General features: G+C 46.7%; 1 protein-coding gene across 1 annotated transcript in view; it reads right to left on the bottom strand.

Moving 5' to 3' along the window:
- Positions 1-2,748: 2,748 nt before the first annotated feature.
- The window catches only part of LOC107187287, a 65,877-nt gene continuing 42,073 nt past the window's right edge, over positions 2,749-26,552 (bottom strand). The window contains exons 8-15 of the mRNA XM_015575349.1: positions 11,154-11,404; positions 10,634-10,881; positions 10,164-10,316; positions 9,845-9,990; positions 4,182-6,806; positions 3,885-4,091; positions 3,429-3,827; positions 2,749-3,327 (exon numbers count right to left, since the gene is read on the bottom strand). Of these exons, the coding sequence (XP_015430835.1) occupies positions 3,128-3,327; positions 3,429-3,827; positions 3,885-4,091; positions 4,182-6,806; positions 9,845-9,990; positions 10,164-10,316; positions 10,634-10,881; positions 11,154-11,404 (4,229 nt within the window). The 3' untranslated portion in view covers positions 2,749-3,127. The remainder of the gene's footprint in view (positions 3,328-3,428; positions 3,828-3,884; positions 4,092-4,181; positions 6,807-9,844; positions 9,991-10,163; positions 10,317-10,633; positions 10,882-11,153; positions 11,405-26,552) is intronic.

Here is a 26,552-nt window from a genome sequence, read left to right as displayed (position 1 = left end):
TGGAATATGAATGCTAATGGAAGTATGAATATTTTCACAGGACAATGACATAAATGGAACTTTAACACTTTTTTAAGTGTTACAGTGATATTTCGTTGGCCTCCGTATTAGCGCATTGCGCCGAACGCGGATAGCATGATGTAGTCGCAAGGGAGCAATTGATTCGAATAGTATCAAATATTCAATATCAATAATCAATATATGCCGCAAATAATTCCCTCCTCTGTCACTTGCAAGTCTTCCGTGCAGTCTTCAAAACTTCATAAAGGTTTCATAAGTTTGTCACCGAAATTTTGATTACCGGTGGTATACGATAGACGTGTGTAATAATTTGCAGTAGTCCTTTGCCGGATTCGATCTGTTGTTATTGCATGTGGATTACGGGACAATGAACGGTACTGAAATGGCTTGCGTCAGTAACCATTTGAAACGTGATCCTTTATCGCTGTTGGTCGTACAACTCGCGAGCTCGGTCGAATGTTGCTCGTGCAACTGTCGAATTGGGACTGACGCTTGTGCATGTTCCCGTGAAGAAATTAGATAATAACCCCAGCACCCATGGCAGTTTCTGCAGATACTACTACAGCCCAAGTTTAAAAGACGTAGGCAGTAGTTAGTTTCTGCAGTAAGCCAGAGACCCCGTGTGGTGAAATCGTGGGGTCATAGAACCCCCGGTGGTGGCGTCAGGGACTCGTGTGACGAGACGGTGGGGTTATAGAACCCCCGGTGTCGGCGTCACGGGCCCCCCCCCCCGACGAGGGAGTGGGGTCATGGAGCCCCACGGGTGGCGCCAGGGACTCCGTGTGGTGAGAACGTGGGGTCACAGAACCCCCGCAGGTGGCGCCTGAGACCCGTGTTGCAGGAGCGTGGGGTCATAGAACCCCCGGGGCACGCGCAAGAGACTCCGTGTGTGAGGTTGGCAGTAGAGTGAGGGCAATACGTCTATAATTTTGTACATAATTTGTCAAATTCGCAGTTTCCCCGCGCTTTTTCAAATTCAAATTCTGCGCCAAATACAACTAAATTTAGTCTCCTCTTACAAAATCAGAGAACATTAAAATTGATGTAACTCAATCAGTGGATAAACAACCGTTTAATGGATTCGTGTACAAATTTTTGCAGCACATCAGGAAGATTAAAAGAACAATCTCACAAATTTTGTTTGACTTCGTACCATTTTGAAGACAGGTCCGATATATTCTCAAATCAAGAGTAACACCGGGGACCAGTGGCTGCGAATCTGCCGTCCTGTAGATTCTGAAGAAAACGAGTAAAATTCTAGAGAGCGGAGTAGCGTAAAATATTGTAACGTTTAATGAAATTAACGATCAAAAGCAACGCAAACATGTTATTATTATTTCAGTTCTGTTATTTCTTAAGAATTGCAATACTTTAATGCTGGTATAAATGTCCGGTACTCTGATAGAAATTTTCTGGTCACTGCAGGATAATTCTCATGGACGCATACGGAGGAGGATAGGATAGGAATAAATGCGTTCAGAGAAAATTCATATTTTCAACAATTTACTCCTAGGCTCTCATTTTGGCCAGATTGAGACCGACAAATACTCTCCGGTCCCTTTTTGTTATACAATACATAAAAATAATGGTATTTACAAATGTAGGATAACGTTAGGCACTCAATGAACAAAACGGTGAAATTATAAATGGTTTTCCTATTATACATATTGGAGATGTTATGACGTATTATAATTATCGAAGAATGCACTCAGAGAGCAGAGTGAGATACAAGTACAAGGATACCAATACTTAGCGTAGCGCTGATTCAGTTGAATGTAAGAAAACAAAATGTTTCAACAAATCGAATTTCATTCGCATTCAATTGTTTTTTTTTTCTTCTTTTTTTGCGATTCGATTACGGTTCGATCAAGTGGAATGTTGGAGGTCGATAACAAGCATATTTTCACGTGGAATGTGCTCGCGCGATGTCTCACGTTTTTCATTAAATTAAGTCGCTTTACCTATACTGTATAAGTACCTCACTGCTGTTGTTACATTAATTTTTTCTTGTATTCACTGGCCTTTGCGTTCATTATTCTGAACAGTGGACATCGAAAGGAAGGATCGATCACCTGTCTGATCTCGCGGAATCAGATGTGTGAGTTTCCCCGTATTCTACGAATGTCCGTAGACTAGAGTTATCTCTATCTCGAAATATTCTTTAAGTTAAAAATAATCGTTCTAGTTCTACAGTTTCGATTCATTTCTTCTCATATCCCGATTGATCGTGATCGCGCAGCCTGTGGTGCGTTGTAAAATGTACTTCGAAATTTGCATCGACACAGAGCTCGCGTCTACACCATCGTTTATGACGCAAAATTAAACAGAGAACAGAAAAAAAAAAAAAACAAAACAGGAAAGAAAAAGTCACAGTCTATACATCGTATGTAACTTTTCGATTATCACTGAACCGATTCGGTAAATGTTGATCTTTCGTCCCTCTCTTTCGTATCGGTTAATATTAATGTTCGACTCATATACAAATTGCGACGTATCAGTGTTCCAAGTTTACCTGACACAAAGTCCACATTACGCTGAATAAAATAAGTTACACGATTTGTCTATTTTTCATTAAAATATTATGATACAAATTACAATTATTTATAGTTGAGGGTCTAAGAGCCGTTAGTTGAAACTATAAAATCTTTATTAGCCACTTCTGTAGACAACTAAGAAGTGTATACATATATTTAGTATAATTTGTTTGTTTTTGTTTTGTTTGTTTGTTTCTTTGTTTGTACAATCAATCTTACACGTGTTCTCATACTGCTGATATGGCTTTGCCCCGATACAACGATTTTTTAAATAGTTCCGGTTTCCACGACAATAAGAAGACGAGTTTTTCGTTCCCGGTGACACTCTTTGGTCGTCACTTACGATTGCTGTTAAATTGCTGTATGTCTCTTGGTGTTTCGCCGCGTAACGAGTATATATGTCTAGTCGCAAAAACAATTACGAAAGGCTGTTGTACGTTTGGTCGATGAAATGGAAAGAAAAGAAAAGAAGAGTTTATTCCCTCGCAAATTGGTACCTGTTGTGCTAACGACCCTTAACCCTTTGATAATATCACAGATGAATGAGTTTCCGTGTTGTGCGTTACGCGTTGCTACCTAAGGTTCCTAACAAGTGCGTTGATCCTTTCAATTTTCTCGCTGAGCACGCGCCTCTCCGAGTCAAGAGCCGTTCTGGCGGACAAAAGTTCGTATATCCTTCGTTCCAGCTGAATCGTTTCGGAACGCAAGTTGTTCGATTGCGCCACCAATCTCGATGTCTCGCACGTCAAGATTTTCTTCTCCAATGCTTTCTCTGAAACACGAAACGGGACAAAACTCTGTAAAGAAAAACGACCACTTCTCGACGGTGCATACCAGATACGGTCAGAAAGACCGCGAAACGCGATTGGTTACCTCTGGAATACTCTCTGTACCCGATCAGGATGTCCTCGAGTCCGGTCCACTTGGCTCGTTGTTCCTTCTTCCCGCCGATACCTTCGTCAGCGTTCTCATCCACGATTTTCATGTCCACGACCTTGCAGTGTTGTTTCACGCCATTTTCACCGGGCATAGGCAATGCAGGATAACACATCGGGATTATGTTCGGAACCAAAGGCGGTAGAGGGGGTGGCCGTTCAGGAACGTGCTTCACTTTCACTCTGTCCAATAACCGCATCTTCTGCGGCGGTTTTGGTAACGTAGGCGGATTATTCGAATAAGCCTTCGCGATTTTCTCGCAGTAAGCGGTCACGGAATTCGTGCTCTTCCGTTTTTTACGGTCCTGAAGAACGTACTGCCACGCTACCTCTGCCTCTGTAATTAAAAATTCATTCGAGGATTCGTTCACTTAAAACAAAAATTATTACTTACCGTCTCTTCTGTTAGGCGGCATCAAATCGAGTCCTATGGTCCTGAGGAAGCCGACTTTCGGCTCAAAGTCTGGCGCGTGAAGTAACACGTCCGGATGTTCGCGCGGTACCGGTAATATAGATTCGACGTTTTGTTCCGTTTCCAGAGGTACTTCCGGTGGATCAGGATTCAATCGATACCTCTTCTCCACCTTGCATAGTTCTATCTCTGCGGTATACAAAACCAATACCGAGCACATTAAACGGAAATTCCCACGAATCGAGCGTACGTGTTTTTAATGGGAACAAGAATTCTTACCGTTTCGCACGCTTAGTGTGGTCAAGCCAAACATCGCCAGAAAGGCCAATTTCTTCTCGGAATACTGTAACTTGGCCGGTGGACCTTTGGTGATCCACAGATCCATGTCCTTGATATCATCCTCGCCCTCCGAATCGGAACTGCACACGAGACCGACGTTCTTCTCCCGTTTTCGTTTCCTTCTTCTCTCGGCCAGATCCAAGGTGGAGGTCAGCTCTTTCGGGTTCTCAGGTACTAGAAACGACGACCTGTCGTTCGTTGCGTCCTGTTTGACTAGAGCCTTGCTCGGGTCAGGCACGTTCAACACCGCCGGTTCGCACTTCACGGAAATCTCAGTCAAATTATTGCACTTGTCGGTGAAACAAAATGCGGCGGTTTTCAGCTCGTTCGAGAAATTCAACAGTTTCTCCTGGTATTTCGGTATCTGCAGCAGAACGTTCGATACGTTCTGACAGGTACGCAAAACTTCCTCCGACTTGATGCTCTGCATCAGCTGAGTGGTGTCTATAGGCTTCTGCGGGGCGATGTCGTTTATACTGAACTTAAAACTCGGCTGAAACGATAATGTGGACAAAACGTTATTCTGTTCGGTCTGCATCTTAGAATCTAATATCTCGGGCTTGCCATCTTTCTCGGTGAGATTGAAGTTCAGAGGCTGAAAGATGGCCGGGCCCTTGGCTTGGTCGTACGGCGAGTGTTGAGATAACGATTTCTCTGAAATCGAATTCTTCCCTACATGATTTTGTTGTTGGCTCGCCGTTGTTGCTGTTGTTGGCTGCTTCGCGTGATTCTCGATCTTTTCGTTAGACGAATTCAATTTACCGTCCTTGGTCACGTTCGTGTCCCCGGTATTTTTCGGATGCGAATTCACGTGATTCGAAATCTTGTTCGCATTCCCGGGGACTAGACTGTTACCGTTGTAATTTACGTTTCCGGCTGTTTTCTCGCTGGAAACGCAATTCACCGCGTTTAACGCGGTATTATCGGATCGTGGGGCCGCAACCGTCGTCGTTTGATCGCTGGCATGATGGTGAGGGCTCTGCTGTTTCGTACAATTCGAACTGGTAACGTTCGTACCGCCACCGCTGCTGGTTAACGTTGGAACGTTGATTTTGCTTTGCGGATGATGCTGAAGCGGTGGCGTCGACGAGAAGTGCGCAGGTTTATACAGACCAGGTACATGAGCAACAGGTATATGCGGATGATGGAACTGCTGCGGCGGATATGGGATCGGCTGTGACAGCGATTGCTGAAGATTCACGTTCTTCCCGGTGTCCACGATACAATTGTCAGGCACTATCTGACCAACGATCGTTTGCGACGTCGTCGTCGTTGTTGTGGTGGTCGTTGCGGTGGTCGTCGTTGTTACGGACGACTTTATAGAGGACTCTGGATGGACGAGTTGATTCGTTATACTGTGATTGTGGGCATTCACGATCGGTCTCTGTTGAGGCTTCGACGAGGAACGAAAAGAATCCTCGAACGGACGGACGAACATCGGTTGCGGGGTCGCCGACCTTGTGCTAGCTGCGACAACGGTGGTCATGGTTGTGGTCGTGGTCGAGGGGCTGGTCGTCGTCGTCGTCGTGCTCGTCACGATCGTGGACGCATCCTTGTTTCTCGGTGTATGGACACCGTGTGACAGTGGCGGTGATTTATGGGTCAGAGATATATGGTTGACGTTGGTTCCGATGGTCGATGGTACGATGTTCGGTGTTGCCAATGTGTATGTAGCGTGGGTGGTTATTGTGCCGCTGTTCGATAAAGAATTGGTCATAGTTGTACCATTCGAGCCACCGCCGCCGTTACGTTGTTGATGCTGTTGCGACAGTGGCAACGGTGCTTGTGCTTGCTGGTGTTGTTGTTGTTGCTGCTGCTGCTGCTGCTGCTGCTGCTGCTGTGGTTGTTGTTGCTGATGGTATATAGAGGTTGTAACGGTAGTTGTCGCGCTGCTCATTATCGTAGCTGTATGCTGACTAGAATGAATGGTAGTCGAGGGTACTGGGGGTAAATGGAGAGAGGGTATAGAAATGATAGGCGCCAGAGGCATACTTAAGGGTGGAGGTGGCGGAGGCGGCCCTATTACGGCCGGCGTTAAGGATGACATAGAGGCTATAGAGGGTATAGGCGGTGGACCGATAGGCGAGGAACTTATAGCTGGCGGAGGTCCAAGGTTTAGAGGGGGTAAAGTGGAGGTTAAAGGAGGCGGCATCGCCGCAGAACTGACGGAACAGATAGAGGCCGTGCCCAAGGAGGGCGGAGGTCCAATCGGAGCCGGTGGATTCGGAAAGCCTGGCAGACGAGAGTGGTAAATGTTTGGTGTGACAGATGGATCGGATGTTTGCGGTTGTGCCGTTGGTGGTGGGGCTGGAGCAGACGATTGCTCTTCCTTTCTGGACTGATGATGATTGTTGCCGACCGATCCAACGTTACCGTTCCCACTGTTGCAGCTGTTGTTGTTGTTGTTGTTATTGCTGTTGTTGCTGCTGGCGGCGGTGGTGGTGTTGTTGTTGATGGTGTTGTTATTGCCAGTGCCACCGCTACCGCCTCCACTCGGACGATCCCTGTTCTCCCGTTCACGCTCCCGGTCGCTGTGCATCTGAGCCGCTATGGTCGGCTTCCTAGCTGGAACAAATCCCGAACACAATGCTTGGTAATCTTCCTCTGACCTACTGCTAACGGTACTTATTCGATAGAGGAATTACGAACAAGAACTATATATATATATATATATTATATATATGTATTCTCTATAGTCTGTACTTTGATCTAGGTTCTAAGTTACCTCGCGTCGCAATTCGAGCATTCGGTTACGATACATGCGCGAGGAGAAGCGTTTAGTTAGGTTTCTTGAATCGGTCTATGGCGAGCGTCTCGTACCGCTGCAACCATTTTTTTCGAGCGAAACGACGATCGATCGGGGGTGTGTCGTTCGAGGGCAGTCCCGACGGGATCGTTTGTACGAATCGAACGGTATTCTTACGCAGGCCATTCCGCGTGTCTGAATATTCGGCTTTTTCTCTAAAACAATCGAAACGGAACACCCGCGAAACATCGCAATCATCATTCGTGAGAACGAGAAGAACACGTTCTCGTCTACTTGAAAACTTACCTGAATCGTGTGATAATCCGTATACAATAAGCGTGTCGTTATTGAAAGTCATATTGGATAACGCACGGACCGAGAAACAAATGAATTTTGTCGCTAGCTATCCTCAGGATGCACGGAAAGAACATTCGTGTGAATTATCGCGATACGGCGTACGCGATAAACTAGGGCAGGCTTTACGAGCGTCTACAAGTATCTCCGCTAGAGATCACCGAATCTTCCCCAAAACTGTTTCAGAAAAAGTGAATCGAGGGTCAAGAATTCCAAGTACAATCAGAATTTTGATCACGTTTGTTTGTTTTTTTTTTTTTTTGCAATGTTTATTTTCAATTATAGTCCAAATATACATGTTTACATAATAAATTATATAAAAACGGTATAATTTTGATAAAAGAACATGTTTGACAAAGTTATATACATCGGTGGATTCAGTCAACAAATGGGACGAGAGATACCTTCACTACAATTAAAGAGAAATATAATACGACATTCAGTGTGTTGTAAATTGCAAAATTTCTAAAACAGTTGCGGGAACTAACGCAAGAGTGCACTGGTTCCGATGGGAAATCGATGGCGAGAAACACGTTTCCCGTAATCCGGATCCAAATTTACACGGCTGCTCGCGGCGAGAAATTTCAAACCAAGGGGCGAATAATGCTCGTTCGAAAGCGATACGAAATTTTCTTCATCGACTATAATCATTGTGCCACTAATTAGTACAGACCAAAAAAAAAAAAAAAAAAAGCGAAACAAAGAAGATTATGTGCACCGACTGATTCAGAGAGTCTGACTGACGACCACCGATTATCGCGTTAAACTATTTTCACGTTCGCGGTTAACGTATCGTACATACACGAATACAAAGTTGCGAATTTAATAATAGAAAAGTAAAATCATTTGTCGGTATGTACGCTTAAACGGTTCGCAGAGAGAAAGAGGGACAGAACGGAAAAAAAAAAAACAACGTTTTCACCATGGTAACGACGACGGGACGCCGACCTTCGAACAAGTAATCGTAATTCGATCATTAACAACGAGAAAAATAAGTATTCGTATTTTCTTTTTTCTTCTTCGTTTTCTTCGTACAAGCTGTGTGCACTCTTATGTTGAAGTTTCGCCGGTTAAGGACACGTTAAGAATACTAGCTACAAAAACAAAAAAAACGACTTTTAACTACGTAACGAACATTTTGTTGTCATTGTACATGAATGAGAGGTGTGCGATTCCAACCGGTTACAGAAACGGTGTTTCAGTTGGAACCTCGTTTGTTTCTCTCCTCGGAACGCGACAGAGAAACAAACTGGCGGGCCGACCGAAGGCCGACTTACTCCTTCGACACAGTCGCAGGACACGGCTGTCGATAAGTCTGACTTCGGTCTGAGGGAGGTTAAACAAAATCATTAGCTAAATCGGGCCTCGGACAGGTGAACTGCATTATTGTTTTTATTTGTCCAACTTGTGGTTTCGATCGATCCTAACCTAAAAACCTAGGACAAAACAGGCGCGGTTGTATTCACTTTCCGTTTCACTTTTATTTAATATCTCAGCCTCTCGAACGCAAAAAACCGAGAGATGTCCTCGAGATCGGTTTTCTCGAGGGTCGTTTGCGAACGGACACGGATCGTATGGCCAAAACGGTACCGCGCATCTACAACACATTGTATAACACCGAAAGTTCTCGAAACGAAATCCTAAGGTGGTAACGTTACTCACGCGGAGACTTGATTCGATCGTCGAAATGTGTGCGCTTGGCTAGAAAATATCGGATCCTACCCTTCGTAATAAACCGATTAACTATACATATATATGTGTATATATATATATCAATATATATACGACCACAACTTCGATTATAATCTAAGTTTTAAAATTAGAAGCGTAGTATTGTTCTTTTGTTGTCGATCCCGATTCACAGTCAGGTTATATACTTTTTTTTTTTTTTTACAACGACTTCTCCTCGCCTTGCCCCCGCCGGTCCATCCGTAACCCCACACGGGGATGAACCGTCGAACGCAGTACAGATTATTCGAACGTGGCGCGCCGTTCACCAACGACGACACGTCCTGTCGTTGGTAGAGAGAAAGTGAGTTCGATCGCTTGGCACCGATTTTTGGAACGTGAAAAATCGTGGAACGAGAGACAGGATTGATGATTCTTCCGGGGGAAGGAATCAACGTGGGGGCGAAATCACGTAAGTATTGATAATTGCGGGAGGAAAGAAAGAAAGTAATGTTGATGAAACAAACGAACGAAAGGGGGAAAATAGGAAAGGGGGTGTTGCGTACAAATAGGTAATCGTCAGAACACGTTGAACCAAGACGAGTCGACGACGAAAAGGAACGGAGACGGGGGTGGATAAGGAATATGGATCTAGGAACTAGGGGATGGTCTCGCAAGAAACACAGACGAGTGAGAAGAAAAAAATTTTTCGCGGGTGAGAAGAAGCGTCGGCTTGGCGGGGGTGCACAGAGAAGTGTCCCCGCGGCCGATCGCTCGGAACTCGATGCTCTGTCTTTTTAATGAAAGGCAGTGGGGGGTGGAGCGACTCGCTCACCTGCAGTATCGGCAGATGCAGGTGCAGGCGCGGGTACCGGGGCTGCAGGAGCTGAAGATCGTGCCGCTCTTCTCCTCTCCTCCTCCTCACGGAGCGCGGCTTGTTCCCGTGCTTGCCTTAATCGATGCTCCTCCTCCAGTTTCAGCCTGAAACGAGAACCGTGTCGTCGTTTAGAAAAGGTGGTTAGAGGGAATGAGTGGGAGGATATGGGGATCGACGACGAGTCGCGGAAACGTTTTCTTTTTTTTTTTTTTTTCTATGTCTCTTTACAGAGTCGATCAGTTCCCCTCTTCTTTTCCTTCATCTCCTCTCCACTTACCGTTCGTGCATCGCTGGAGGCATTAATCCGATGGATGCGGGCGGCAGCATGTCCGGACTATATCTTAAACCGTAGAGGGGATACGATGGTAGCCCGGGGAATAACGGCGGTCTCAGCATTCCACACCGTTCCAGATACAACTGTTCCTCTAATCTGCACACCAAAGAACAAAAGCGTCCCGTTAAGCCACGGCGAAACGGACTCACATACACACGCGGAATCATTGGTCCCGGAATTGGTGCGGGTCGCACACCACCGTCCAGAAATATCGGGACAATTGTACGATGATGCGAATATCTGTGTGAAATGATCTAGGTATATACGTGAATATTTTCTCGGACGAAATAAATTTATTGACTTTTGTAACTTCGTATCAACGACCAAATGAGTATATATTGAAATGTTATAGAGGAATGTACGGGATATTTCGTGACATAGTGTACCGGTTGATACGAAATGAAATTACCAACCTATAAGCGTGTTGGAGGTGTGGCGGCGGGTAGAGGCCGTGGTGATAGGGACTGTAAGCCGCAGGATCCAGGGCGAACGCCGGCGGAGCATGGGCCGGATGATGCTCGGGCCGGTACGGCTGGAAACCGGAACGGGCCAGCAATTCGGAAGCTGCGGCGGTCACGCTGTGCTTGCTGGTATCCGCGGGTCTCGCGGTCGTGTACAACGAGGGAATCTCTTCGGGTCTTCTCTCGTGTGTGGACCGTTCCTGGAATTCAAATACACCGACCAAATCGTTACTTCTTCACTGTTCCAACTTCAATCCTCCTATTCGCGAGCCTACAGTAAAAACTGGACTAGTACTCGAAACGATCAACACCACAAGCACCTGGATAGTGTTGCACCTTTAGTGTCCCCCCACCCTTTCCTTTTTGGATATCTTCCCCAACGATTCGTGCGTAGAATCGTACGAGTTAATCGTTTAAATCGGTCGTGGAGAAACATCTAAAGAGGTCACACGAGGGACGAATGATTGCTCACCTTCGCAGGAGAAGGACCTCTGACCAGAGGTGGCGGGGCTCGGTTTTTGGGGCTGGCGCGTGGCTCTTCTTCCTGAGGTGCCGGCCCCGCCTGTTTGGCCAGGTTTCGCAGAGCGGCGGCGAAGCTTCTGCTGGTCTGTTGGCTGCCTGGACCGGGGCCAGGTGTATGACCCTGAGGTAAAACACCGGCGCTGGGCCTGTGAGACTTGCTGATCGTGGTGGGTTGCGCTTTGGTGCTGGCAGGCTGGAGACCTGGAACAAGATCGTAGATCAGTCAGATGGCGTCGTTTATGTGTGTCCTTCCTACCACCTCCACACCAAACAAACACAGAGAATCCCGAATACGGTAAATCCTCGATGAGTGTTCGAGGGGGGCCTCGGCACTTACAAGGAGACGTTGTTTCAGTCGAATATGGCCATTTGTTTATGAAATATTTAATGTTCAATGCTCAAAAACATTCGAACATTCGAGGATTTACTGTACTTAGCGAATTTTTTTTTTTTTTTTTTTAATGTTTCGATCCCTGTTGAATCCCTTCTCACACGTCATCCGCCAAGAAAAATCGTGACAGGAGGATACATGGCAAGCCTTTCCCGCGACATCAAAGGTCACCAGATAGAAAAACCGTTCGCGAGACTTTACATGGAAATATCTGACACGTGACACAACACACGGTGCACGTAATTATACCGTTCGCCAGACGGCAGAGGCGGAATTGAATATGCAACAACGTTGCAAAGTGGTAAATCCTCGCATTAATCAGCTGTTAACCGACGCTCGAATGGAAATCAATGTTTCGCGTCTTTTCTACTTTACGGATTAATTGATATTCGAGAGCCTACGCTAATCGGACGGTGTTACCGGAAAGTTTACATCGATTTATACGCTTCTAGACAGCATGCCTCTACGGCATCATCGTTGCTCGATGAAACTTGTCTAATAACACTCGTACTTTGTCATGAATTTTCGAGGACAGGTATCAGTACGGCTGAGAGACGATAATTAACGGCGTTCGGCTCAACGACTAACCGTTAAACTATGTACAGAGCTTTACAATCAGTTCACACGATACAGTTTTTTGACCGAATCGGTAATAATCAAATGCAGCATTCCCACGTACAAACAAAGAAAATAAGTATACACACGAGTAGACTGCCGATTTTTAATAATAATTTTTAAAGGCAGGAGCAATCGTAGAAATTTATTTTCCCTCTTAACTATCTTATTGGATTCAAGATAAAATAGAAAACTCGTCGAATCTGATGAAAGTTTTGTTTTTTATTGTATTTCACAAAGCCCTATAGGCTACAAATGCATAAAATCCGGGGTCTACGATTTGGTTAAATTACCGAATCGTTGAAAAAAGAAAACCGTAACGTCTGTGACGATTCTATAACCACGATGGTCAAACTGTTCTCGCGACCATTATTATTCAACATGTAACACGACGACGCTCCGATTATCTCGGCCCGTTTGGTACGCGCCAGATAAAACGCGCGCGGCGAGGTCTTTTCCCCATTAAAAATCGAATCGATTCTTGGGCTGAATATATCCGTCGACCTCTTTGATCTCGGTTTTTCTGAAAGAGAATGCATAATTGGTCGACCCGATGACGATAACCGCAAGGGGAAAAGCATTAGTCCCGGGGGACGATAATAGCGTATCGTTCGAGCGCGGCCGACAGGCATTAATTATTTTCTACGATCGCGATGGAATATAAATTGCCAGTTTTTAATCCTGACACGGACCGTCCGTCCGCCCGCGAACGGAATAACCCGACGATACGCGGCAATAAAAGAAGAGGAAAAAAAAAAAAATACATTCTGCGGACGATCCGGGTAATTACAAATTGCTCGCGACGATATTTTCATACGCGACAGTCCAGAGATGGGCAAACTCACTATCTAGGTAAAAAGTTTCGAATAACGAATGAAAGATAAAAAAAAATATATTTCTAGATTATAAGGTAATTGTTTTATTTAAAAGGTAATTGTTTTATTATAAAATCGTCTCTTCACAAAAACTGATATGCCGTGATCACTGTAACTTCGTAACGGTTAATTTGAAATTAAAAATTCAGTAAGATTCATGTAATGGAAGAAATATTGATCGCCGATTTGAAAAATGTAGTTTCGAGAAAAACGCGTTTAAAGTTTCAAGTCAAGCTTACACTTATATAAAATGTTCATTTTCTAACGCCTGTAACTCTGTCATTTTTAATCGGACTGCCTACAGACTATTCTCGAGATGTACTTAAAGAAAATGTAAAAAGTGAAAAATCGATTTTTTGAAAATTTCTGACTGAGCATGACCCGTTAAAACGAGAAAATAACTGACGAAGAGGGGTACAGATAGAGAAAAGAGAGAATACCACCACGATGGCTCGCTGCGCTCGGTGATTCCGGAGGAGGATGGTTTTCACCCTCCATTCAATTCCTCGTCAGCAGAGCGCGCGCACACACCTTTGCTTCCTCTCTTTCCGTCTCTCTCTCTCTCTAGGCTAACATGCGATTACCCCCCTCCAGTGTAACGTCTATGCCCCCCCCCTACACCCCTGCCCTCCCACAGAGTCGTATCTTCACCCATCACCATTTTTCCCTCTGAAAACGCTCGAGGTTCGGAACCCGATTTCTTTTCATCCGTGTTCCCTCGGTTCTCTGCCCTGTTCCATTCTCCACCGCCGCCCCATGGTCGTCGTCTTAATAACCTTTCTTTTTATCCTTCGCTCCTCTCCAGTCTCCCCAACCGTCTCTCCCTCTCTCCAACCCCTCGTCAATCCGCTGGGAGGAACAAATAATCGCTGGAGGAACAGAGTCGAGATATTATTACGAGAGAAATCGATCTCGAAATAAATCCTGGCCGTCAGAGAAATCGTATCTTATCGTATTACTAGGCCTCTGTAATAGTGCAGTAAATCATCGATGAGCGTTCGAAGGCTACTCGGCACCGAGTGTTCAATATCAATTCCAAGCTCTATCACTCCGCGAAACCCCATTACAAAGTCGACGTTACACCTAGGGTCCTTTTCTTGTAGGTATCGAGAAGTTTTCGAGCACTCATCGAGAATTTACTGTACTTCCTGAAAAGACCGCGTTTCTGCTCGAGTATATCCGTCTCCCGTTACCGTCGATACCATAAATGCATCTCCTTTCATAGGGAAAACCGCGATTCTCAACGACGAAGAAGGAACGATCGAGTTCGATCCCCTTGTTACGAGAGGAGAGGCGGTAAAAACGTGCGTCGGACGTTGCTCGTAGGACGCGAACGAGATGGTGGCGAGAGGAGGGTAGGTGACATTCGCTAACGGGAACGATGGGGGGGGGGGTGGTTGGGTTGACTCGACGTCGGAAGCACAAGGATTCCAGCGAGCGGAAAGGGTGTAGGGGGTGGTGTTAAGCGGCTTACAGTCTGTTACCATGGTAACGCCACACCACTAAGACAGGAAGAGCCTGAATCCAGACCGCCCGCCACAGTCCCCGGTGTGACCCTCCGTGTATACCGTGTGTACAGCCTCCTCCTCATCCACCCCTCGTTCCTCTCATCGCCCTGTGTATTGACGCTCTCCTGCATCCCGTGGAAGAACGAAGGGAGAAGCACCAGCGCGATACGACGACCACGGGGGGTAAAGAGGGAAGGATTACGCCGCTAACTCTGTTTTTCCTCACCAAACTGTTTTCACCACGCTCTAACGACATACACACCACCGAAAGTATGGGGACCAGGTGTGAGAATTACAGAGAGCGAAAAATATTATTCTACGAAGATTTTCGGTGAAAATAATGCGTTAAAGCTAATTGGAAATGATTCATATACTATAAACAGGGAGAAATGCTTCGGACCCTTATAAATTCATCTTTACGCGAAAGCATATCCCCAGGGGTCGGGATAACGGCTTAACAATAATCGTGTAGGACAAGCCAAAGAGTCTGTAGAAGACAATCATGTTCGAGGAGACTTTTTATTACATCGAAGCGAACAGGTAACACGACGACACATGTGTTCATCTTTCTCGAACAGACGGACAAACAACAGGTGGAAACTTTGTCGTTTATATCGCAGGGAAGAAAGCGAAACGAGACGTCGAGACGCATTAAGCCACCCGAGGAGATACGTACGCGGTGTTTCACGATCCCTTGCAACAACCAGCACATTCTAACGGACAGCAGACGCGGCACAACGGAGAGATCGTGCTCTTTTTTTTTTTCAACCCCTCCTGTCGCGAATCACGTCCTCGCACACAGAGAGAGACCCTTATCGATTTTTCGTGTCGCGATAAACGAGCACCCTTTCGACGCGTATATAAATCCCGACGAGAGCAGAGGACCACACCGGGAGCAAGTAAGGGGAATGTCGCGATGTCACGTAGTTCGAACCGCTCGAATAATTCCTGCATCGCCCCCAGTGCTCCCCCTTGAATTCTAAAAAAATATATATATATATATATAGGGTGTAACGAAAGTGTTGTAGGTTCTCGACGTGGATCACTCGTTAGGTGATTTGGAACTAGTTTTTCCTTAGCAAAAATTTCGTCCGAGGCTTCGTTAACGAGATATTAACGAAAAATTCTGACCAATCAGAGCGATTCGGTTGGCCGAGCTTCCGCGGTATGTTCGTCACGCGCTGCTATTGGTAGCCAACGCCAGCGCGGAAGCTCGGCCGACCGACTCGCGTTCTGATTGGTCGGGGTTTTTCGTTAATATCTCGTTAACGAGCCGACTCCCCGTGATCCAAGGAAGACTAATCATCCCTGACGATGCTACTGAAGAAATTCGTGCGCAGGTTTTCTCGTTTCTCATTTTCTCAATCCCTCACCACCGGGTCGATATTTTTCTCCTAGTTGAACATTTCCATCGAGCTGCTACGAATGTTCTCCCTCCACTCTGGTCGAAGACGAGTGGCAAAACTTTCGAGTATCTCTGGGATCCGTTCTCCACCGAGGCTGAATGAAATTGTTCGAAATTCCGCGCCTGGGGGAAGGTCTCGGTTATACTCTGTGTGCAGTGCACGGATGGTGTCTGCCTCCGAGATCCATTAAACGTTAAACGGGAATCGTGGGGCTCGAATGGAAAAGAAATAAGACGAGGGGAACACGAAGGAAATGAAGAAGTCGGGTAGTAGCGGCGAAAATATTCCGGGACTCGACGAAAGGGGCGGGATTGCGCGCAGCCAGAGGGGGAATACAGGTGTGCTCGGTTTCCACCGTTGGATTCTCGAGTCGTCGTGAAATCTTGTGCAATATCCACGCATTACACCCGCCTGGCGTCTAGGTTCTCCCGTTCAATGCTGGCGCACGAAGATATACACACTTTTAAAGGGTGTCTCTCGCCGTGACATCCGAGAAACCTGTCCGACACCGTTTAACCTGTCGACGAAAAGCGTTCTAGGTGATAGCTGAATCGGTTCATCGTCCCTATCGACCGTGTATAGCACTTTGATTCTGCTTGTTGCTCGACAGAGAGTGTTCGTCGACGACTAAAATGGAATTGGTAGCCATGGAACGCTCTCAATATAGAAAGTATACGAGAAATGGTGGCAAACGTGGAACAAGGGGCAAAGAAACGTTAACATTTTACTGACCGGTAACCTATTAAACTTCGGAAGGTAAGGTGGGTTTTAAGGTCGTATTTGGTAAGATGGGGTTGGCTCCGACCCGAGCTTAAAGTATTAAACGTTCACTAAATAATAAAAGTATTTTAAAACGAGAATAAAGAAAATAAAAAATAGAATACTGTTAGAAAGTTAAAGCACAAAAAAAGAGTGGATTGGTAGCTTTACCAGGAACGAAGATAGCTTTTTCCTGGAGAGACACTCGAGACGAAACCGAATATCGAAGTCTGATCTTAAACTTTATTCGGAGGGAAAACGAGGATAATCCGACGATCGTCGTTAAGGCGGTCTCGCAATGTCGAGTGACTCGTAGCGAAGAAAGACACGAGAAAAGAGCAGGAGAAAACAAGATGGGGGAGAGATCGAAACTGGACGAGCGGATCGTGATTGACCTTTTCCCCGCTTAAGCTCCCTGGCTCTTCGTAACCTTTCGAGGGAGGGAATGGGGTGCGGAGGGGTTGGCTCGGTCTCGGGAAGCCCAAGTTCCCGTGAAAAATCAATGCCGGAAGGTCTGCGACGACGGAGGGAAAATTAGAAAAGGGGAACGCGGACTACGTGAAATCGAGGGAATTATAACGAGTCGGAAATCGAAGAGCCGACCGCGCGGAAAGAAAACGAAAGAAAGCGCGACGACGGTTCCGCGGGAAATCCGTGATTACTTCGAGTTCCGATAGGGCCGTTAAGCTGCGTCTACACTATTACAGCAAAACAGTGTTATATAACCTTGCTGTACAACATATTTTTGTAACTTTGGACAAGTCCGTCACAAGTTTGTATAACATTTCTCGTCTCAGTATTTAATAATGGCGTCGCACTTAATGGATAATATATACCTTGCTGTATAACACGAAAAATGTTACGTAAAGTTGCGTCGACACTATATAATATAACATGTTCTATAGCAAAGTAATAAAACTTGTTAGAAAAACAGAAAGAAATGCCATATAACATGATGTTACATAACATTTTTCTTTCTGTTTCTTTTCCTAAAGCTACTCTGTACAGTTCCCGAAACTATATTCAATTTCACTGCCATTCTTCCTAAACTTTTATATTAATAATCTACAACAGTATAGTACGTCCCAATATTAAAAAAATTTTACTGGCTTCTGGAGATTCCAAAATGTATGATAAGTATTATACGCGGCTCTTATTACCCAAGAATTAGCTCACCTTTGTACAGCGAAGACGCAGCTTTAGACCGTGGTTGTATTGCTCCAAGTATGGTCGGTGTGCAAGTGTTCGCGCGCGAACAATCACCGGTTGAACACACGGGGTTCGTCCACTTTCCCAACGTCCCCGCCCCTCTCCCCCTTCCACAGCTCGGTGGAAACCACTCATCGCCACCCAGTCGCCCGATACTTTTGTGTCGCGTGGTGGCCGCGTGTAAATTGCAGCTTTTACAAAGGGTTGTCACACGCAGTTAGATCAACATCTGTCGCTTGCGCTCGAGAGAGATCGACACATGCTCGACCAACACCACGATGCGTCATGAATGTGCCTCATCGATTCCCAGTATACGACGAATCGAGGTCGGAACGGAAACAGGACGGAACCGTGTGTGATCGGATTCGTTTCTCTGTTTACCGATCACGGCTACGCGCGCGCAGGTTACTCGTCCGCGGGAATAAAAGTTGCGGAGAACGCGTCGCCGTTTTATCCCTGGTCAAAAGGGTGGTCAAATCCTATTTGGAAGTCGAACAATTGATTTCACCTCTAACCACCGTGTGCACGGTGTTTCTACCCCTATCCCCCACCCCCCTGATCGCGATATCGATAACGCGCGTTGTACGGGATACCCGAATAAACGGTTACCGTTCCACCCCATCTCACCCCCTTTACCAATCTCTACCGTGCCGGTTCGAAGGGAATATATGCTCGTGTTCCGTTACGAGAATATACTGACGGAAAACCGCGGGCAACGTTAAATATAATGTGTGTATATATATATACTTCGTGGACGAACAGAATCGTGAGGAGGGTAAGAGAGAGAGGGAGAGGCAAGTCCTTTGATAGGGGAGGATTCGTGGGAGGGTTATACAGGGGGATACAGAGAAAAGGGTTCGTAACTTCTGGGGTAAATAGCACTCACCAAATGATGAAAAAAGTTCTGATAGACGTGGGTCGAAGAATTAATATTTTAAAAATTATAAACAAACATGGTTCGACAAATTAATATTTTTAAAGTTATTAACAATTCTTCGTTTCAGTTAAAACGAGCGACTTACTCGGTTCGAGAGCCATCGGTAACATACGGAAACAATAAGATAAGTGTAAAAAAAAAAACTAATAAAAATCTTTCTGTAACCAGAAAAAGAAACGATGATAAGGTAATGCATTGTTTCCATATACCTTTGTTTATTATTAAGACTTTTTCCATCATTTGCAATTACCTTTCTTTGTATCACCCTGTATATACATATACGAAACGCGAGGGTAAAAATTTTCGCTCGAATAACCGGGGAGGAAAAGAGAGCTCGTCGTCGGGAAGTCGAAGCTCCGGGGCGAAACTCGTGCCACCCTTACGAGTCCCTTGACATTCTGCCAAGCACCCCCATTGAATCACCATATAAACGAGCCGGGGCCCCCGTGAACCTCAACCCCTGATCCGCCCTAACCTCAAATATACGTTTCATTTTAGTACGGTCGTAGCCGTGCCCGCTCCACGACGTCATCGCCGCCCGTCGAAATTCCCCCTCCCCTTCTGGCTCACCCAAGTAGTCACTGTGTGCCCGTGCACAAAGAGAACCTGTCGGATCCGTCAAAGCGGAGTCACTCATATCCGCGTAAAATTTGGAAGAACACGAAGACCAAACGGTCGATTGAAATAAAAGACAACAAAAGAGGGGAAGATGACTGGTCGTTGAGGAAACGATTCTCGTCAACGAGATTCCACGCCTACCCCTCGTTTCTACTCGTATTCCACGATTATCGCGTGGCGAACACTCCCGATTACCGCGGAACAAAGAAGATTCAACGGAGAAACGACGACGAATACCAAGAGGGCCGGAAGCGAGACGGAAAATCAGAAACGGCGACGCCAATGCGACTCGATCTCCTCAACCCTCGATATGCGCGTCCAAACCCGGGGGCGATCCAAGGGTGCCTCTGGGATTTCACGTCGACGCCGCTTCGTTCGTTCGTTCGTAAGGTGCTTCGAAATTTCCATATTAATTCGTTAGATCGCGAAACGTGACGAGAATCCACGATTTAATAACGTTTTGTTCGTGTCGTTCGCCTGCCAGGCGCGCGCGCGCGCACGAGTCTGACGACCTCGGTGGTATCCCCAGCCAATCCGACTTCCACGGAAAAGCACGAAAAGGGGGATGGATCAGAGTTCGGCGAGAGTTTCTGGAGTACGATGGTGAAAAAAATCGAACGATATTTTCCAACGCTGTGATACAGTGTACTGTAAAATGATCGGTACAATTTTCATAGAAATTCATGTGATTAAACGACACGGTAGATGCAACCTCCCTGTTCCAAACTTTACGTAGGATTTATTGAAAAATATTCGTAACAGACTCCGGGCGTGGAGGTCCACGATAAAAAAAAATATCGAAATATTGCCGAACGTAAACCGTCTGCAGCCCAAGTGTGACTTTAGAGTCACATACCGATATATCGATACTTATTTGTATATTCTCGATGAGTGTTACAAGGCTCCTCGGTATTGAACATTAAATATTTCATAAACTAATGACCATATGAGGCTGAAGCAAATAGTATTGGCTTTAGAATTCCACGTTCTATCACTGTACTAAACCTCATTAAAAAGTCAGCGTTCCGAGGAGACTTCGAACGCTCATCAAGAATTTACTGTAGACTGCGCGTCAGACTGGTCGTGGGTCCCAACTTTCGGAGTAATATCGGAGTAATATTTAAAAAAAAAAAAAATTGTAAATTCACGGTCAATTTCTATTTAGAGCCGGAAATTTGTCGGTTTCACGTTAAATAAATTTGTCTACACTCACAACAACAAATTCGGGCTGCAGAGGGTTAAAACGATTCCGACGTTGGATCGTTTCTCTGTCCAAATGGTGTCAAAACGTCGTCCGCGGTCTGCGTTCTGTAACTGGTTCTACGGCGAGCCTGGAATTCCCTCTCTTTCGTTCTTGGTCACAAAGCATCGTCGCACCGGCACATTCAGAGCTCCGTTTGCCTCTGCGTGGCTACCGGTCTCTCGCAGTCGTTGCCGAATAAATTCCCCGGGGGTAAATAGTAAAATGAAATCTGTACCGCCACTCTGGCCGCCGTGAAAACACGGCCCCTCATTAATTCCGACCGCCGCTATAAAACCCCCCGGAACAGGGGAACACATCGAGTGTGGGTAGCCCAGTCACCCCTCCCCTTCTTCTCATCCTTTGCCATCTTCCTTCTCCCTTTCTCCCGTCGACACCAACCGTCCTCTTCTCTCTGTCCTCCTTCCTTCGTCGATCCCTCGTCCTCTGGCAACCCTCCCCCGCGGTTTCCCGTGGCCGCAGCGCTACCAGCAAGCGTAGAATCGTACCCGTATACACCACCCTCGGTCACGTATAAAAGCCGCGCGTATTCAATTACCCCGCATCGACCGGTCGAATAACGAATGTGCACGCCATGGAAAATATTCTCTGTCCGCTTTTGTACGGTACAACACCGGGGGTCGGTGCTGCCTGGCAGTTTCAATCGCGGCGCGTGGGGGGGCAAGCTATCGCCCGCGTACACACACGCGGCGAATATGCGTGAAAAACTATGCCCAGCGAATAAATGCACCGACCGAACACACAGAACGTCCCTAGGAGCGAGAAAGAACGGCGAAGTACGGGGGTGGCGCGGAACAGGGGAATGGAAAAATAAATAGAAAACGAGGGAAAACGGCGGGCCGTCGCCGCGCGGTTCTTTTAATCCGTTCTGGGGATAATCGTTTTCATTCGGGTCTCTCTTCTGTTTAATCTGTTCTCGTAATTTTGTTTTTTTCGGAACCGGGGATCCGGGAACCGGGGGTGGACGTGCTCGATGGCGCGCACGAAATAAGCTTCGAATTAGCAGTCGATTTGCATGGGTCGCGTTAATTGTCCACACCCCCCTCCCCAACCCCCTATAACCCTTCTCTCCAAAACCGACACGTCACGCTGCTGGCAACCCCCCGTCGATCTTTCTCGCTTTCGTTTACACTCCGTCCCTCTCGCGGCCCATCTGTCACCCCCCGCTGGCGGCTACTCGGACTTCTGCCGCCCGTGTGTACAACGGCTCGCGTGTTTCCACCCTCGTGACTCGAGGGGAGGGTAAAGTAATTCGTTGATGTACGCGAGAATATACGTGTGCTTGCGTGTCAGCCTCGTGCGCGCTGCCAGCGTACAATTACAGGGAGGATCGCTGGTAACGCGCGCGCGGTGTTTCCCCTTTCGTTGCACGGAATTACCTGTTGTTGTCCGTGGCGGAAACGCGCGACGCTGACGCTCTGCGAATCCACGAGTAACACCGTCAGCCGCGGTTGCCTTCCCCTCGATTCGTTCGCGTCATGGAGAGGAGGAGCGCTCGAGAAAAACCCAATTCGCGTGCCATTTTCGTTCTTTCGATCCCCGTGCAATTTAACGCTTTATCGTTACGGACCCAGTTCCTGATCACCCAAGAGTAAAATATCGCACATACTCCTCTCGATTTTTAGGATGGTTTTAAAGGTGATTATGAAAGTGGTCTGTGTAAAAAATGTAATAATTTGAACTGTATCACTTATTTGGTGTTACGTTGATTGCAATATAACAGCATTTTTGAAGGAATATGTCTGATATCCTTCTGGCTGGTTTCTCCTCTCGATTATTGTCCCGAACTCTGGTCCGCACCGGGACAATAATCGTACACTCGTGAGCAAACTCGGCTTTCACTTTTTTCCCTAGTGGAAGTCGAGTTTGCTTGTATCAGCTTGACACCCCCTCCCCTCCAGTGGTGGGGATAACGTCTGGACAATAATCGTGTAGAACAAGTCAGACAATAATCGAACCTCGAACGGTAATCAAAGTATTTTGTAGTAATCCTTCGGGTTCTTGACTAACGATAGGCTCATTGGTAAACGCTCGAATGCCTCTCGCACGACCGTAACAATGTATATGCATCGTTCGTGGGACGGCTATTTTCTCTTCATTTACCGATCTCCTAGTGTTCGCACGGGGGCTCGGGGGCGGCCGTGTGTATATTACCGTGTTTCGTTCCTCCGCGGATATATATCAGCCCCGGTATGCGGGAACCTCGACGGCTGGAACGTAATCTAACCGAGTCGAGTGGAAATTAACCCCCCCTGACCCCGTCGGCCGTCATAAATACGACAGTCGATCGATTCCTACGTGTATCTCGGACCATCTCTTCCAACATAGTTCGATCCCGTGGAAAGATTAAGAAAAAAAAAAAAAAAAAAAAAAAACATTTTCACCGACGATGGCTCACGAACAGATCGGTTTTTCCACCCCTTTTTAACCAGATTGCGAAGTTTTGATTTCAATCGCAATCAGTCAGTGAACGCGATTCGAGTTTCTTTTTTTTTCTTTTTGGCCATTTTGTTTTTCGCTTCAAATTTCTCTTCTGTACAGCGGATATTGGAACGAAAAGCTGCGGTAACGGGGGAACAGAAGAATCGGAAGTATGGAAAGGGGGAGACGGAAGAAACGCGGAAAAATGGAAGTTTAACTTCTCGCCGTCTCTCGTTCCACGTTCGTTTCGCCGTGAATTTTCATTTCATTTCGCGCCCGACCACCTACTCGTTATTTCATTTCGTTCCGTCCGCCGACACGCCACACACCTTGACCACCATTTCTACGCCCAGCCTGGTTTTATTTCATTCGCGAAAGGAACGCGAAAAAAAAACCCAGCGTTCTTTAAAGCGCGACTCTACCATCTCTGGACTTTTCCCGGCCGTCGACTTGGTCGTGATTTCTCGCAGACGTAATTGTCGCGTCGCTTAATTCTACCGTGCGTGGTTCTATTGCAGTGTTTCTCAACTTCGACATTCAATGATACTTGGAAAACTCCAAGAAACCAACAGCGTATCGAACACCACTGCTTTCGGTTCCATTTCCAGCGAGCGTCGTTTCGTACAGGATTCCTGCAAATCGTGATGGTGGGATGTGCGGGCGGTTCGAATCGAAAATGCACACGACCGAGTTGATTGCGATATACCGCCGGCTGTTCCTGTCGAATGGTTTATGGGCCGGCCGCAAGGTTCGCCAGGGGGGTTGCGTTCGTACACAACACGTTTTGCGGAAACGCGTCGACGGTTTTCGGAGGCAGGTCAGACTGTGTTCGTGCACGTTGCAGTTTGTAAACGGAAGGGCAATATGTGTATCAGTTAACCACACGCGATACATCCGCAGTCGTCCATCCGCATCACACGTATTTTAGATACACGCCAGTTCAAACGTCTGAGTCCGTACAGTCTCCCAACAAATTAAGGTCCATTTGTACCTACTAGAATTCGTTCGACAAGCTCGGTAGTATATAGGGTGTTCCGAAAAGAGGACAATTCACAACATAGATATTCCTCGTGCAAATACAAATGAATAAGTTCTTTGTCGCTTTGTAATCCGAAGCTCCATTTCCATGCGACTCTGCAAACTGTAATCTATATTATACGTATTTCATGCTTTATTTATACTGTACTATATTGGTAAAAGAGACTTCCCGTAATTAAATTTATATTACTACCATTATTACATTAAACATATGAAAGAATAAAGTCTAAAATAACCGTCGAAGTGTATTTACAGTTGGACTTATTTAGCCTTCTGTGGCGAGACCATCTTTAGTTCAGCCTTCCATTCCAATATTTGAATTTCATTCGAAGAGAAAAGGTTCACCGAGTGACATTTGTTGTCGATGCGTTAATGTTCAAAGCTTTAGCACGATGGGGTAACGACGTAGGAATACGTGTGCGTGGCAGTCCACTACTGATCGAATATACATGCCTGTATTTTCGTTATTCGACAGTCCTGCCAGTTTTACAACACGGTAGCACGCGTTTAATCCCACGGATATTCGGTCAAGCCGATGTAAACGGTACTGCACACGGTTCTGCCCACCCGTTGCGCAAGCGAGCACGTCGAATCCATCGCGCCGCGGGGGGTTGAGCCCTCGATCTGATCCTAAACGAATCGCCGCGATCGGGATCGATAAACTGACCTCGAAACTGAGAAATCCGATTCCTTCGGCGCTGGTCCGAGGTTCCCGCGACAAACGGGAGAAATTCTACCCCTTCCCCTGTAATCGCAGGGACAGAAGGGTTTAATGGATTTTAATCGTTGGCTTCGTTCGCTCGCTCGATTGACCGTGCGCGTGTGTCGGAAGGATACCCGGTGTAATCGAAACGGTGGAAAATTAACGAAACCGAATACAGCCCCGGGACCGGTTCGATCGAATACCCAATCCACGCCCTCGATCGACGAACGGGATTCGTAGCAGGTTGATCGCGTTACGCGTGCGACCATAGACTAAGCTGGTTGACGAGACGCTTCGTCGAAACCGCTGATTGTCCACGATTTTGAAATCTTTGAGACCGAGAGAATTTAATGAAATTGAATTAGAAACGGAGTAGACTGTTTCTGGATCGATTGACGTGAGAAAAAGGGAAGCACAAAATCTGACGTCACGAAGCAGAAGCGCGAGGATAATTGTCGGTTCTTTTCGGAAGGAAACGCGGTTTGACAAAGTTTGTTGGCTTTTTCTCTACGAGCGAAAGACCATGCACGTTCGCTCGCGGTGTATTCCAGGGGTTCGCCCTTTTCGCAGCTCCACCTGCACACACCACCCACCCCACCCAGAAACCATTAACAATTTTCCGTCGGACGAAGACCCGTGGAAACCTCTCCGAAACGTCGGACTCGCTTTTACGCTGGCCGCCTCTTCCAGGGAAAAGGGGGAAAAACAAAACGACATCCCCTACACCCTTCGCTTTTTTATCATCGACGAGCAAAGCTATCGTGCGCGTGTGGTCGTTACCAAAGCCGACAAGACTTCTCGGTTCCCTTCTAGACGCAGTAAATCTTCGATTAACGCTCGGGACCATACGTAAGAGTTCTGTTTTGTGGGTCCAAAACGAACTAAAATTCCTCCTATCTCTCACGAAATGTTTTACCGTATTGTGTTCACATTTCCGATAAATGTATAAAATCCCCAGGCCAGTTAACATGAAGGGTCGCAATTTCTGTACTTCATGAATTGTGCCACTGCGTATTGCAGAAAAACTTGTTCCAATTCACCCCCGGAGTGCCCCATTTCCGGGTCGGACAACATTTTTGTTACATCCTGTATACAGATCACTGCTGTCGGGGCTAGGAGGGGTGGTCTCGACTCCTCGACAAATGCACCGAGTAAACAGTTCGCGCTTGCCGTCGTCGTATTCATTAGGAAAGTTTCGTTCGAGAAGCGGCAGGCTGCTGTCGCACAGCCTGTTGGGGTATAAGTTGAGAGGCCGAAGGACAGAGAACACGAACGCTGTAGGAAGGATCGCGATGTGGTGGTGGTAGTGGCGGCGGCTGGCTGGCTCTTTCATTTCCGTCCGCGGGGAAGCCGGAACCGCATCGGGTCGACCCTTTTCCGATAGGGCCATTCTGGCCCGACGTTGGTAGCTGTCGCTGCTGATATCTCCCACCAGCCGCCGTGCTTCGAACTCACGGTACGTTCAAGCGTTCCCTCCTCCTCTTTTACCGGGCTCGTCCTATCCTCTCCCGCCACCTTCGCCCTCTCTCGAACCACCATCCGGCACACCCTCACTTCGTCTCTTTATTCGCCAAAGAGGGCTGCAGAAACGGGGGTAGCAGTTGCGAA

This window comes from Dufourea novaeangliae, unplaced genomic scaffold (assembly GCF_001272555.1).
Source record: "Dufourea novaeangliae isolate 0120121106 unplaced genomic scaffold, ASM127255v1 scaffold99, whole genome shotgun sequence".
Lineage (NCBI taxonomy): Eukaryota > Metazoa > Arthropoda > Insecta > Hymenoptera > Halictidae > Dufourea > Dufourea novaeangliae.
This window is presented reverse-complemented; position numbering and strand designations above follow the sequence as displayed.